Raw genomic sequence first — 10,825 nt, forward strand, 5'->3', positions numbered from 1 at the left:
CATCATGAGCATCGATTCACACAATTAGGATACGATGACATGCATCAACCTAGTCGCCTCTTACGACAATCATAGTCGCCTTTTACGGCAAGCCTGAGTTGCTGAAGACCCCGTATCTTCACAAGTCAACGTGCATGTGTGTACCTTATGAGACATATCAGCAATCAGAAATAAACAACAGTAGAGTGAGTGGCACGTGGTCATGGTACAGTATTTACAAAATGTTTAATTTACGTTATACGGAAAAGTCAGCTAAGGATGTTTGTTTGCATGTATTGTCACTTGCTTCTCTGTGTATTAAACTAGGTTATTCATTTTAGCAAGTGCTCTAAAATATTTATCCGCAGTGCTAACAATCACAAAGCTCTGGCATATGGCAAAAGTGTGATAACGCTATGTCCGTCTTTCATTGTTATTTAGTTTGTCAACTTTACAAAAACAACTAAGTCTCCCTCGCACCTCGTGCATCACTACTTGGATAGTGTGTAGTGTAACGCGGCTTTGATTGCACTTTTTGATGTCACCAGGAAGTGTTGCCATGTTTTTACGCATGTCCACTCACAATGTTTTATTTGTCAATAAATATTACAAATTGATTGGAGGTTAAGTACGCAATTGGTTGAATAATTGATCCAAATTGCACTAGACATTGATGTTAGACAAGTGAGGAAATGTAATAGATATACATACGTATATCAAGGAGAAGTCCTCGCCAGTATGCGAGATGTATATACACGCTTCTCAAAACTGTTAATGTGGCAAATGCTAACTTCGAGAAACACAATTCTATAATATATAATACTGCGGGAGAATCACGGAGATGGCATGCTCTATCTTCTCCAGGTGGACCAAGCCATCTTCCCGTTTCTGTTGGTAGATTGTGGTTACATGTTTGGAATTTTACAATTGGATAAGTCATAGTTTTTGGAAGTAGTAAATATCGTTCAAAGGATGGATAATCCTTAAAAAACATGTAACTGATAATAATTATCTTTAGAACTAGCTAATACTCACCTTCTCCAAGATTGATGAAACTCGTATCTTAATACAGTTTCCATTTGTGTTACAATCCAAAGAGCTGAAAATGTAGTTGGTGTATAGACACCTTCATTTAGCCAACACACACTGAGTATAGTTTCGACTTTATAGAGTCAACTATTCCTATTATTGTAAATTGAAACATTTGTTAAGTAATTTAGAATAGTTACGGAGCGTTCAGCGTCACTTGCAACTGTTGTTTTATGCCAGAATGAATAATACTCGCCAAAGGCTGTCGAAGGCTTTCGAGAAGTCAATAAAAGCACAGAACAGATTTTTCTTCGAGGTTTAGCATTAAGATTGTTATAACAAATAGGTTATCAAGAGTCGATTAACCACTCCAGAATCCGGATGGAGTATCTGACATTATAATGTTTACTTCTACAACATTTGTAAACCTTATGTTTACAACACAGGGTCCCGTTTCACAAGGCGATCGTAGGGCTACGACGGTCGTAGTCTATGTTAAAGTATTGGAGTTACGATCGTCTTAGCGCTTCGATCGCTTTGTGGAACAGGGCCCTGGTCAATATTTTTCCGAAGCAACTCAATATCGTTATAGTTCTATAATGGTTAGGATCAAGAGTATAACCTTTACTCTTTTATATTGGTTTTACTATTCCTGTAACCCCAGACATGGTGTGCATCTAGTACAATTTTGAATATATTTGTGTATAATGAATCGAGGGTTAAATAGTCAACGAGATATATTCTGTTAGAACGAGATCGCAAATATGTAGTATGGCTAGGGAACCATTTCACAGCTTGACACCAAGCAAACGAGGTAAACACATCACGAGTTATCGCCCTTGTATTACAATCAGATACACTCGGTTTAGTTTGCTAAACTGCATTTGAAAGGTGTTTAGTTTCGAGATAATACAATCATACCATTGTATTCGCATTGGTGAGAAGTACAGCATCATCCAGTGGGGTATATGAAATGTATGCCATACAAGTCAGCGGGGTACGTAAGGAAAATGCCCATTCAGTAACCAATCATAAACGAGTATCTTAATGTAAGGTAAGATAATTGCAGGTTATTTATAAGCGTCTTATGGCCTAATTTTGGGGTCGAGGTTTGATATGGGGTTTAATATGAAACCTGCCATATAACAACGTTTTTACTATATACTATAACATTATTTTACATCAAAGTGTGAGATGTATTCATTAATAAATCATTACGTACCATGTTCTTGTTTTTCATTTTGTTCAGAAAACCTTCCGTGTACATTTCGCTTTGAAATCTGTCCTCAAATTCGTCAAAGAAAACATCAGGACCATAACTGTATTTGCAAGTGAATGCAATATATTTGCACCTTGTTTTGGAAGACCCGGGGAAGCGAGCCGAGGAGACGAGCAGACGACGCACTAAGGGACGTAACTCCAATTTCTTACCACCGGGCTGAAATCGATCGCCCATTCCAGATGCAGTGACAAGCTATATGGGACAGAGAGGGGTCTGGTTATTACACCCCCTGTGGTATGTGACTGTCTCAATGTTGGCTTTGTCGAACATGCAAATATTGATTATGTATTTTGATGTCATGGTATATGATAAAAAGGTTATTGCGTTCATATCTCAACCCATATCAACCCTCATCCCCTCAAACTGCCATATAATAAACTCTAATTATTGGGGCAGACATTGCCCTGGCGACAGACATTGTGTACTGGAAACCTACTCTATTCCGAAATGTCAGCATATTCGTGAGCCTCCAAGCAGGTCAACAACATGGATATATATCATTAATATTTATGTATAGAAGAGAAGTGAAACTGTATGTACGTGGTGTAGGGTGAACGGTGAAGCGATGGGAAACATGGTGGGATGACGGTTAGTCCCACGAGGCTGAACCTACCAGCAAGCAATGGTTATCGTTGTCTCCAAGTGCACACTGTAATGAGGACGTACATGCTATGAGATTATATAGGTGTTGAATGATTATACTTCAACATCAACACCGACTCCAACATCAACACCAGCTCCAACACCAATTCATTAACACCAAGAACATCTCCATCACAAACACCAACGCCAACTCTAACACCAACACTAGCTCCAACATCAACACCGACTCAAACACCAACACCAACACCAGCTCTAACACCAACACTAGCTCCAACATCAACACCGACTCAAACACCAACACCAACACCAGCTCTAACACCAACACTAGCTCCAACATCAACACCAACTCAAACACCAACACCAGTTCCAACACTAATTTATTGACACCAACAACTGCTCTACGACCAACACCAGCTCCAACACCAATTCATTAACACCAACAACATCTCCATCACAAACTCCAACACCAACACCAGCTCCAACACCAACACCAATTCATTAACACCAACAACATCTCCATCACAAACTCCAACCTCCAGCTCTAACACCAACACCAGCTACAACATCATCACCGACTCCAACACCAACACAAACACTAGCTCCAACATCAACACTAGCTCCAACATCAACACCGACTCCAACACCAACACCAGTTCCAATACTGATTTATTGACACCAACAACTGCTCCACGACCAACACCATCACCACCTCCAACACCAACACCAACACGGCTCCAACATCAGCACCAGCAACAACACCAACACCAGCCCCCAAACCGACTCCATCTCAACCAGAAAACTGCGGCGCCTTAGACTAGGCTACCATGACGTTATGAACGTAATCGACCACCGCCATAAAGCTGGAATATTGCTGAGTGCGGCGTAAAACAACAAACAAACAAACAAACGTAATCGAGTTTGGCTCGGACAACCAGTAGTTGATAGTATGAGGTTAAATCCACGCTTCTGAACAATGGCACCTGCCTGATTCAGTCGGCTATTAAAACGTCTACAGGCCCCTATTCTCCCCTATGGGTTCCTATTTCAATTTTGTTTTATGTCATCAGCGGACAAGTGCATACACGCATACATATACAAAAGGGGCATAACTCCACAATGATTAAATGTTAATGTGTGTGAGTGAGTATGGTTTTAAGCCGCTTTTAGCAATATTCCAGCAATATCACGGCGGGGGACACCAGAAATGGGCTTCACACATTGTACCCATGTCGGGAATCGAACTCGGGTCTTCGGCGTGACGAGAGAACGCTTTAACCACAAGGCTACCCGACCGCCCCTTAAATGTTACAAGTTAAGCTAATGGTTCTGTTCTCGCTGTAGCTTTGCTTTTGTTAATCTTTATTTTACGTGCATTTACATTAAAAATTCATATTTGACGGTGTAATCTTGGGCATCCCTGTGCATCCCGTAACATCTCCACCCGTCAGACTAGACACCCCGTTACACATGACGTTACCGTTCCAGGTAAAACTGGCCTGATTAGCCAGGCGTGGATACGTTTGTGACGACGTTTTACAGTAATATAGTATACAGTGATAGCCCTGAAGATGTGGATCGTGGGCTTATTGTCAAGCTAACATATGTGGGCCCATTTGTCCAGTAATACCAAATTGATCGTCCGGATGATCAATTTCAAAAAGACTCCATCTATACGATTCTGTATTTAGTTCCTTTTGGTTTATAGGTTAATACTTAAGTGTGTATAAAATGTCAATGCAAGAGAATAACCAGTCTTGATTACAGATTCCATATGGCGTAAAGGGCAAAATAACGGTGAAAATTATATGAAGGGACCACTGAAAATCAGTGATAACACCTGGCGTTTGCGAAAAGAGTAAGCATGTTCTGTCCTACCGAAAGAACCCGCCATTCACACAATTTGCAGAAAAAAGCGAGTATCTATTAACTGATGAAATCAAGAGTAACAACATGCAAAGATAAATCGAACGCATTCTGTTCTATATTATTTCCTTATTGTCTCTCTTGCTTCTATTTCTTTTTTTTCTGGAACATTATGCCTTGTAAACTTGTTCATCGAGAGTCTGTAAACTGTGTATAATCATATTCACATCATAAATACTAAAAATGTTTAAAGCATATATTTTGTAAAAAGCGTTCTAACCAATGTTTCTCCCCTTCTTGCTGAGTCGCCCCGTTTGGATTCCTAGACAGAATAGGTCCTAAGAGATATACACTTTTCGTACTACATTTCCGATAACTTGGGTCGATTGGTCAGAATCAGACACTTTGCGTGTCATCTTGTCCCGACTGTGTTATCGTTGCTCATGTTATCAATCAAAGGTTTGTCTGGTTCAGACGTCGCGGTGATACAGCTGGAATACTGTTGAGTGCGCCGTAAACATCGTTCCCTCACTCACAGAAAAAACAGTGAGTCAGAAGTTGAGGAAGATTCTCGAAACCGTTACGATAAACCGTCCATAAAATAAAGATCTGGGTTAGAATTGGTTTTATAAACCCATGCTTGTCGTAAGAGGAGACTAACGTGATCGGATGCTCCGGCTCGCTGACTTGGTTGATGTTTATTATCGCAAGAAAATTGAGTAGATCGATGCTCTTGATGTCAGTCATTGGATTGTCTTGTGCAGACTCGATTATTTACAGACCGCCGTCATATAGCTGGACTATTGCTGAATGCAGCGTTAAACAACAAACAAACAAACCAGGTCGTGATGACGCCTTTCTCCGCATATGTTATCAGTCCGACCTCTCGCTACAGGCACGGCGTAGTCGGATAACACATTAGAGGCGAAATGCTTTACCCTGTTTTCGGTTGATAACATGATTCTACCAGGGCACGATGGACCACAGGTCAAATATTGTAATTACGTGCACCAGACAAGCATGGTCAACAAGGAGATAGTAATGCCCATCTGTGTCCTCTCACAGAAATGAATCCGTGGCTCTCTACATGTGCTTTTGACATCGTGAGTGAGTGAGTGAGTTGGGTTTTACGCCGCTTTTAACAGTATTCCAGTCATATCGCGGCGTGTCAGCTTAATGTGGGAGGAAAGCCCGAAGTGATGCAGGTCTCAGACGTTTACCACTTCGGTGAAACCCACGAGCACGGATATGGTGCTGACAAACCTAGAAACATAATCGGGGCGAACCGGGATTCGAACCTACAATCACAGGGTTCTGGCATGCCCAAGGGACGCAACTCTGCACAGCGAATCGCGGCGTCTTAGACGACTTGGCCACCAGTGCCCCCTTTTGACATCGTGAACATCCGACTTCGAATTGGTCTTCAGCAACTCATGCTTGCCACAAGTAGTTTCTAACGGGGTCGAGTGGCCAGACTTCCTGACTTGGTTGATGCATGTCATCGTATCCTAATCGATGCTCATGGTGTCAGTGACAGATTTTTCTGACTGGTTTATTTTCAGATCATAGTCATATAGCCGAAATACGGCTAAATCTGGGGTTAATCTGCACACAACAAAAGAAACCAAAATAGATTCATGTGTGTTGTCTGTCTGTGTATATGTACAGTGAAACCCCGTTTATCCGGACTCCCTTGCGCACTACTGCTAGCGACATCTTAATGTTATAAAAGCATCCATCATTCGTTAATCCGGACGATTCCACTATTAACGGACCCGTGAAGATTCCGGGGTAGAATAGGTCTTCAGCAACCCATGCTTGCCGTAAAAGGTGACTAAGCTTGTCATAAAAGGCGACTAACGGGATCGGGTGGTCAGGCAAGCTGACTTGGTTGATGCATGTCATCGATCCCAATTGCGTGGCTCGATGCTCATGATATTAATCACTGGATTGTCTGGTCCAGACTCGATTTTTTACAGACCACTGTCATATAGCTGGAATATTGCTGAGCGCGGCGTTAAACAACAAACCAACCAACCAACAACCACTATTAACGGTACTATCCGGATTAACGGAGTTTCACAGTACGTATAAGCGTCTGTGTTTTCTAAATACAACGGCCCGTGGGGGTTCCGGGTTAGGGTTGGCCCCTAGCAACCTCTGCTGGTCGTAACAGGCGACATAATGGGTCGGGTTGTCAGACGCGATGACGTAGTTGATAACGTAACGCCGACGATTTGGAACATGCTCATAATATTAATCACTGGATTGTCTGACGCGATTCGATTGTTTACATGCCGCCGTCATACATCTAGAATATTTCGGCGTTAAACAACAACACATTGGATCATTATTCTTACGTTTGCTGAGTGCGGCGTTAAACAACAAACTGACTACGCTTGTAAACATCTCACGTCGACCATCAACGGTATCAAAAGAAAATGTTCCAGCTTTATCTTTCATAAACGTCCATATGCATAGAAGAAAATGTTTGTTTGTTGTTTAACGCCGCACTCAGCAATGTTCCAGCTATATGACGGCGGTCTGGACCAGACAATCAAGTGATTGACATCATGAGCATCGAACATGAGTAATTGAGATACGATGACAAGTCAGCGAGCCTGGCCACCCGATCCCGTTAGTCGCCTCTTACGACAAGCACAGTCGACTTATACGGCAATCATGGGTTGCTGAAGACCTATTCTACCCCGGATCTTCACGGGTATGAAGAAAATGTAACAGCATGAAATGTTATTAAAAACTAGCTACTGAAACTGCAGGGGTTCAAGTTCACTATAGATATCGGAACTGACCCAGCTGACTGGCGCTATTGTTTCATTGTGTTGAGGGTTCAAGTCTCCCTCATGACTCATTCCGCGATAATACCTGATGAACAAAGTTCATTCCACTATGGAAATCTCTCCGGGACATCAGTTATACAAACATGATTACAAATACACGTAGAACGCACTATCGTCGTCACTTCGTATACATAGGTTATTGGTTAAACGTTATTCCATATTATAAGTCATCTTACTGCTTACACGTGTTCTTGGTGGAACATACGCTGAGGGCATCACGACAACCGTGTAGAAGGCATGTGCTGTAGAAATCGCCATTTTACTGTTGACACTTTAGCAGTAACTTGTGAGATATTGAGTGAATGAGAGAGCTCCCCAAATTCACCATTCCGCAGAAGATGAGTGCGTACACGTCGAACAGACATAAGGAGTCGAACCCGGAAGAGAGATTAAGTGTGATCAAGCAAGGATGTGTCAGCGTTGGATTCATGGTCATCTGTTACGTGATCGGATATTACGTCATGCCATTTCCGGTTCCAGCTCTGCCAACGCCCATTTCCCGTTTGCTTTACACGCTGCAGTGGCAGGTAGTTCCTGCGTATCTTCTGTTTGCAGGAATTGGAACAGTTGCTTTGACGAGGTTCCTTACTCCTGCCATTAACCCATTGAACGCTAACAGTGATCACATTATCACAGTGCATGTTCGATACGTTCAGAACACTTTGGAGCAGTTTGTGTTGAGTGCTATTGGGCAACTGATGATTTCAATTTACCTTGATGACCGGCAGATGAAACTCATACCGGTTCTTGTGTTTCTCTTTGTGGTAGGAAGGATTACTTTCTGGATTGGATACACTCGCTTCTATCTCCAGCGTTTATTCGGAATGACTCTGACAGTTGTGCCAACCATGTTGTTATATGTTGTTCTGCTTCATTACTTCTTTATATACGGCCCAATGAGCATGTTGTGGCGATAGAACACTCGCAAGCAGTCAAGGACATTGCAAACAAAGTCAAAGAAAACAGTGCCCAAACAACAAAGGACGATAGCAAACAACAAGGGGTGATAACAAACAACAAAGGACGATAGAAAATAAACAAGGATCCCAACAAACAGCCAAGGATCACAGCAACAGCCAAGAATCACAACAAACAGCCAAGGATCACAGCAACAGCCAAGGATCACAACAAACAGCCAATGATCACAACAAACAGCCAAGGATCACAACAAACAGACAATGACCACAACAAACAGCCAAGGATCACAGCAAACAGCCAATGACCACATCAAACAGCCAAGGATCACGGCAAACAGACAAGGATCACAACAAACAGACAAGGATCACGGCAAACAGACAAAGATCACGGCAAACAGACAAGGATCACAGCAAACAGCCAAGCACCACATCAAACAGACAAGGATCACGACAAACAGACAAGGATCACGGCAAACAGACAAGGATCACAGCAAACAGACAATGATCACAACAAACAGCCAAGGATCACAGCAACAGCCAAGGATCACAACAAACAGCCAAGGATCACAGCAAACAGCCAATGACCACATCAAACAGCCAAGGATCACGGCAAACAGACAAGGATCACAACAAACAGACAAGGATCACGGCAAACAGACAAAGATCACGGCAAACAGACAAGGATCACAGCAAACAGACAAGGATCACGGCAAACAGACAAGGATCACAGCAAACAGACAAGGATCACGGCAAACAGCAAAGGGTCACAGCAAACAGCAAAGGATCACAGCAAACAGCCAGGGATCACAAATAACTAGTTTATCACTCCTTCGCATACGGTCAAATTAGAAAAAAATTGAAGATAGAACACATTCATGTCGCCACAAGGCCCCAACAAACAGCCAAAATTCTGAACAAACAATTGAGAGCCACAACAAACAGCTAAATGTCGTAGCAAACAATCAATAGCACAACAAACAATCAAGGACCGCAGCACGCAGTCAAGGGTTACAACAGGCAAGGGCCACAACAGAGAATGTCAAGGGTCATATCACGGAGCGTTATCATTGTACCTAAACTGCACGCAATCACCTGTGCTTCGTCGTCTTCAAATCCTTAAAAACTGTGTATTCATGGTTGCGCTTTGTCTCAGCTACCCTTAACGCATGTATATACATTAGTTCAACACTGCATGCATCAGGTATATATCTCAGCTGGATGCGTTTTCGATTGCTGTATAACGGGAGACGGCATGGAAATTAATAATAATGCGACTTCCTGAATGTGAACCAGACCTATATGAATGACTCACCAAGTACTTTAACCTCGCTTTTGTTGGTACTTAGATATGTGTATTATCAATGTAACATTTGATACATGAAGGAATCATGATACCACTCATGAAAGGATGATTCTTCTTTCTGTTCTCCTGTTCATCCTTTAACCAAGACGCAATCAACGAACACACACGTCATGGGCAGAAAGCATGGGGTCGATCTCCAACATGGGCAGTATGTGAGAAACCTGTTTCTGGTGTCCCAGAAATTGATATTGCTGGAATACGGTTCGTATAAGTGGTGAAAAGCCATAAACACTCAACCCATTCATAAATGCATGCTTAACATATTTAATTTCATAACCTGTAAAGTCGGTTGTCGAAATAAAAACAAAAACAAAACGTTAAAAACATTGTAATTAATTTCGGAAAAAACAATATTCAATTTGTCAGTGGGGTGAAATTAACAAAAACGAAGAAAAAATGTATTTGGAAGGAAAGACAAGTCGAAAGGTTGCCACGCTTTTCATGTTCACCTATTTTACTGAAATTACCGTATTCGACGTAATAAGCGCCCCGCTCTAATAAGCGCCCATGGCGATATTTGCTAATATATTGGCTAGTGAACAATCCCAATTGGCACCCCTTCCGATTGATCAATGTATACACAAGACTTATTTTTTCGCGAATAATACGCAACTCGTGTGTTATATGCACCCTTAATTATGAGCAATTAAATTCTGGAAAAATATATCTATCGTACACAAACATTTCAGGCTGTCAGCATAAACCACAACATTTATCTTTCAACTCTTTCAACTTTGTCACTAAAATAATATTCAAAGAAGAGCCCCCTATTTCTAATTTTGAGAGCGCCCTGGGCGCTTATTACGTCGAATACATAGTTTACATGCTCGACGGTAAGAAACAAGATTGTCCTTTGGTTTGTGTGAAATTTTGGGATACTTAAACCGTTCCTCCGCCGGAAGATAGACACACCGTAAAACAAGTAGTG

General features: G+C 41.9%; 3 protein-coding genes across 3 annotated transcripts; all 3 read left to right on the forward strand.

Annotated features, from left to right (window-relative positions):
* Positions 1-1,249: 1,249 nt before the first annotated feature.
* LOC124143808 (uncharacterized protein DDB_G0281025-like) lies at positions 1,250-3,706 on the forward strand. The gene is made up of 2 exons (XM_048381207.1): positions 1,250-1,324; positions 3,308-3,706. The coding sequence occupies exons 1-2, from the start codon at positions 1,250-1,252 to the stop codon at positions 3,704-3,706; spliced, it is 474 nt and encodes a 157-aa protein (XP_048237164.1).
* Positions 3,707-7,658: 3,952 nt separating this feature from the next.
* Positions 7,659-8,896, forward strand: LOC124143771 (transmembrane protein 79-like). Its single transcript, XM_046512859.2, has one exon. The coding sequence runs from the start codon at positions 7,920-7,922 to the stop codon at positions 8,532-8,534; it is 615 nt and encodes a 204-aa protein (XP_046368815.2). The 5' UTR covers positions 7,659-7,919; the 3' UTR covers positions 8,535-8,896.
* LOC124143807 (mucin-22-like) lies at positions 8,796-9,383 on the forward strand. Its single transcript, XM_046512928.2, has one exon. It carries the CDS (start codon positions 8,796-8,798, stop codon positions 9,381-9,383), a length of 588 nt encoding a protein of 195 aa, XP_046368884.2.
* Positions 9,384-10,825: the final 1,442 nt, after the last annotated feature.

The sequence above is a fragment of the Haliotis rufescens genome, unplaced genomic scaffold (genome assembly GCF_023055435.1).
Source record: "Haliotis rufescens isolate VD_foot unplaced genomic scaffold, xgHalRufe1.0.p SCAF_1, whole genome shotgun sequence".
NCBI classification, from domain to species: domain Eukaryota; kingdom Metazoa; phylum Mollusca; class Gastropoda; order Lepetellida; family Haliotidae; genus Haliotis; species Haliotis rufescens.

Bases quoted from the DNA above. Each gene is read 5' to 3' on its own strand.
- LOC124143807 (XM_046512928.2), top strand. From the start codon at position 8,796: ATGACCACAACAAACAGCCAAGGATCACAGCAAACAGCCAATGACCAC.
- LOC124143808 (XM_048381207.1), top strand. From the start codon at position 1,250: ATGAATAATACTCGCCAAAGGCTGTCGAAGGCTTTCGAGAAGTCAATA. The intron at 1,325-3,307 runs GTTTAGCATTAA...GACCAACACCAG, and splicing joins AGAACAGATTTTTCTTCGAG to CTCCAACACCAATTCATTAA.
- LOC124143771 (XM_046512859.2), top strand. From the start codon at position 7,920: ATGAGAGAGCTCCCCAAATTCACCATTCCGCAGAAGATGAGTGCGTAC.